The 4676-nt window shown below is 43.8% G+C and overlaps 1 protein-coding gene across 5 annotated transcripts in view; it reads right to left on the bottom strand.

Moving 5' to 3' along the window:
- The window catches only part of FRYL (FRY like transcription coactivator), a 376409-nt gene that overhangs the window by 22998 nt on the left and 348735 nt on the right, over positions 1–4676 (bottom strand). For all 5 annotated transcript variants that reach the window (XM_019525974.1, XM_019525975.1, XM_019525976.1 and 2 more), the window contains one exon: positions 3076–3174. In XM_019525974.1, the coding sequence (XP_019381519.1) occupies positions 3076–3174 (99 nt within the window). The remainder of the gene's footprint in view (positions 1–3075; positions 3175–4676) is intronic.

A 4676-nucleotide genomic window follows, 5' to 3' on the forward strand; every position in this document is an offset into this window, starting at 1 on the left:
GGTGAAGATCATCCGGGCCGGCTGACTTAAAAATGTCCAGCCCCTCCAGAAGCTCCCTAGCTAAATCCTCACTCACTCTAGGCCCAGGTGAGCCTCCCCCGGGGCCCAAAGGGGACCCAGCAGGGAGGTGGCAGTTCTGGTCCTTACTGAGGAAGACAGAGACAAAGAAGTTATTTTAATCTCTGCAAAGAAAAATAGAACAAAAATAAAAGTCCAAAAGCCTACTTGAAAATGTAACATGTATTTATAGCCAGAAAAGAAATTAAATTTAAAATTAATACTTTACAATAAGGAATTTTTAAAAATATATATGAGGTGCAATTTCTAGGAGAGAGAAAGTCTAACAATGCCATTTTGTACAGCCATAGTTTATGGTATAAATGCATCTGGGTTAAAGTCTTTGTTCTGCCTCATATCTCCAGTGTAATCTTGGGCAAATTATTTAGCCTGTCTGGCTGGTTGCAGATATGGGGGGGGAAAATTATAACAAAAAATGATGCTACACTTAAAAACTCAGCACATTGCTACACTAAGCCCAGCACATGCTCAGGAGAGGCACTGTTTTGGTTGGACCTAGCTTTCCCAACATCTGTATCAATTAGGCATTTCAGTGGTGCTTTTTTGGTGCTTTGATCTAACAGCTGATTGAATCAGCTGAAGTACCCGATCTATCTAAGCTAAAGAGCTGGGTCAAAGTAATGCACTCCAGCTTCCAGTAAAGAGTCCCCCCCACCATGGGGTTCTCCCCTCACCCCCTATGCCTAACTCTTCTGTCTACCAAATGAGAACAACAGCACTTCCTCAGATATTTCTGTTGTTTTACATGGCATGTGAAATTATATAATGTGTGACATTCAGATACCATGGTAATATAAATACAGTATGAATCCCAAAAATGAGATTTTAATTGAATCGGGATATATAGTCAGTGTCACTGTCAGGTATTTACATATATGTATGTGCTCCTAATAATCTAATTCTATTTATAATTTGTTAAGTTTTAAAAATGGAAATACAACACATTTCATTTAAGTTTCAACTTCTCTTTCTTCTTAGACTAAAGAGTATTATAGGTCTTGTTCAGATTACTGTAACTTGCTAGTGGTCAAACAGTGGCTTAGGAGCTTCATATAGCTTGTAGTCAGTTAAAATGAATCTACTGGAGAAAGACTGGTAAATAAACACGTTTTCCCCTCTCCACTTATATTTTCTCTCTGATTTTTTCAGTTCTTATTTATTTTAAGAAGTGATTTAAGAGCAGACTATTACTTGCGCTGGGGTAGATTACTATTCAGGAGCGTGATCATCTTGAAATCTGCATTTCCTGCAGCTCTCAGTTGTGTCAAAATTTTGGTTTGTAGCTAGAAGGGCTAGCTTGTATAATTTTTCCAATAAACCCACTTACATTTCCTTGCTTGAAAGATATGAGGCCAATGTAAAACTCACCTCCATGAAAGTTTACTACTTACTGTGGTTGAAAATTATTCCTAATATTGCTGTAACTGAATAAGATGATGGTGAAAAACCTCTTTTATTTTACTTTGTGCATCTGCAATAGCATTTTGAATCTGATCCAACTCTAACTAAAAAATCAATGTCAGACTTTGACTCCAGAAAAAGCCAGCTTGGGCCTTCTGAATTTAGTCCTTTTCATTATTGCTTGTGTATGTTAATTTTTCTTAATATAAACCAACAATTTACATAATTCTCCTAGGAAGTAAGGTTCAAACTGACCAAGTCTCTCCCCAAGTTCAGACTGATCAAGTCCCATTAAGTATAAACGTATTTTATTCTGGAAACTGAATGATTTGAGATTCCATCAATAAAAAATGTGTAAAAACATAAGCACTATTTCATAAAATATTTCAAAGAGGTATTAAAACCGATTACATTTTTCAAGCGCTTCAAAAGCTTGATGCTTACCACTCAAACTGATGCCTTATGTGAATCTATCAGAGAAGTATCAAAACAGCAACCTCACACCATTTATGTTTCCAAACAGAAAAGCAAACCAAACCAAATTTAAAGCCAACAAGTCTAATTCATGCCTGAGGATATGCCAGGGTCTGCAGGTTCTCAGCAATGTTTACTTGAAACCAACTCATAAAGTGTACTTCTCTTCAACAGGCTTCTGTAGAACCCCAAGAGCCTTTTCAAAATGCCTTCCCTCAGTGGGCCTTTTAGATGATGCTGGAGGCATCAAGTCTAGAGGTGTAGCAGGGCAGCTCTGCACCCAGGGCAGCCATGACGAATGAGGCAGCCCTGGCTGCTGCAGAGCTGCTGGCAGTGGCTCTTTTTGCACACCACCCCCTCAGTTATGCTGTTGCCACATTCCTTTTCCACGGTAAAATCCTCATCTAGTGCAACAATCCTTACACAGGTTTGTACCAATTATAGCTCTCTTCATATCTGCAAGGGTGAATCTAGAGCCATGTTTTCTTTCATTTCCTGAAAGAGATGTCGTTTTTTTTAATTTCCTGAAGTTTGTATATTCCAGGAGTCAGTTAGATATCACTGGTTCACAAAAGCAAGTACTCAGCTTGCTGAAAGTTCAGTCTTGAATCATTGTGCCCTTTGCAAAAAGTCTAGACATTAACATATACCTTAAAGAACAGAAACTATATCATCATATTGTTTAAATGTCATTTTATTTTAATCTCAACTGACAGGCAAAAAAACAGTACTTCCATAAAGAGAAAAAACCACCAAAAATCTCAAAAATTTTTTTTCTCCCTTTGACTATTCAATCAATTTAATCATTTCTGTTAAATGGCAAGAGTGAAAATAAGTGTAACGAACAGACCTACAGCAGGGGTAGGCAACCCCAAACACAGGTGTCAGAGTGTGGCACACAAAGCCATTTCACCTGGCATGTGTTTCTTGGGGTGGATGGCAGGGAAGGCGTTGAGGCTGTGCTGTCACAATAAGGATCAGGCCACTTGCAGCTCCCCCACTGTCCACCCTTGGCATGCCAACATCTTCCAAGTCAAGGGTGTGGGCGTTTTTGGCACTGCCCAAAACATTACCAACCCCTGACCTACAGCATAAAGTAGCTGATAAAATAAAGAAACTTACCTGCTCTGCTGCCTCTCTTTTGGTATTATAGGTATCCAGATGTTCTTGGAGCTCTAGAACATTGAACTTCAATGTTTCTAGTAAACCACAGGCCATCAGCTGAAACAAATTTTTCTTCCATAAGTAAATAAATAAAATACTTATTAAATAATTAGACCTCTTTTAGGAAATCACATAAAACTAGCTGTCCACACACTGGTAATACCTCTAATTATAACTTAAAAAATATTTGCAGTTAGATCAGCTAAGGCAGAGTGCCATTCAGAACCTGAAAATTAAATGGGGCTGTGCCAAGTCAGTGCTTGTGAGAGACTTCAAATGGAGCATCTAGGTCAGCGATTCTCAATCAGGGTGTTATTCTATTCTAACCTCTGTTGTGGTTTTTCCAGAGTTCTTTGCAACAGAACAATAGTTCTATTATTTTTCAGTAGTCAAGAAACAAGTGAAAACTAAGAGCTAGCATATTCCAAGGTGTGGCTTGAGTCTAGCAAGGTTGAGAATCACTGATCTAGGTGCTACAGGACATAGTGTTTCTGAGTCAAGCTTTGGGACTCCTCCCTTTAAAAGTTAGGTCATGTATGTGCAAAACAGCCTATAGCGGGGGCAGGCAAAACACGGCCCATGGGCTGGATTTGGCCCACCAGACCATTCTATCTGGTCTGTGGGGCCCCTAAAAAAATTAGAAAATTAATATGCATCTGCCCCTGGCTGCCTGTCAAAGATGACAGGAGCCCAGAGCGGGAAAGCAGGCATACAGCGCCGGGCTGCCAGGGGCTCTATGGAGCTGGCCTGCACTGCTCAAGCAGGGAGAAGAGGGAGCCAGCCCAGCTCCATAAAGCTCCTGCCAGCCCCATCCCATGATCCTGCTGCTCCACTCTGGGCTCCACCAGCACTAGCCCCAGTGTACCGGTGCAGGCTCCGTGCTCCTCCCTGGCAGTCACTGTGCTCTGCATACCTGTTTGCTACCCCTCCCCGCTGCCTGCTGCTGCTATTTCCTCGCTCCTCCCCACCCCACCCTGCACTCCAGCACCACGTGGTTCCCAGCTGCAGTGCTGGGACTGCAAGAGCAGCTGGGATGCAGTGTTGGAGTGGCCAGGAGGAGAGGGGATGGCATGGGCGACTGGTGCCTCCTGAGTCAGGGGGGTACTTGCCCCCACAGCAGACAGTTAGCAACCCAGGGCGGGGGTGTCCCGCTGCACCCAATCCCACCAACCCACAACTGGCAGCAGCACGCTGTTGGCACTTCCAGGTTGGCAAGATCAGCTGCAGGGGAATCGCTTCCCCTGGCGCACTCCTTGGCCGGCGCTCTCAGGAGGGACACCAGTGCTCTTGCCTGCCCCCTCCACTGCCTGGGAACACTGTAGTAATGGGGTGCACCAGCGCTCTCAGGGGGTGTACATGCAACCGCGTGCACCCTCTATGTGTCACCAGTGGGGGACGGGGAAGTGGCAGGAGAAGGGCAGCAGTGGCAGACGGAGAGGCAAGTGGCAGTGAGCAGGAACATGGGGCCTGCACCGGTGCCCCAGGGTCAAGAGCAGCAGAAGCACAGAGCCCAGGCCTGCAGGAGCACTGGCAGGGTCTCTGGCTGCTGCGGGGGGGGG

Source organism: Gavialis gangeticus, unplaced genomic scaffold (assembly GCF_001723915.1).
Source record: "Gavialis gangeticus isolate Ggan-Ray unplaced genomic scaffold, GavGan_comp1, whole genome shotgun sequence".
Lineage (NCBI taxonomy): Eukaryota > Metazoa > Chordata > Crocodylia > Gavialidae > Gavialis > Gavialis gangeticus.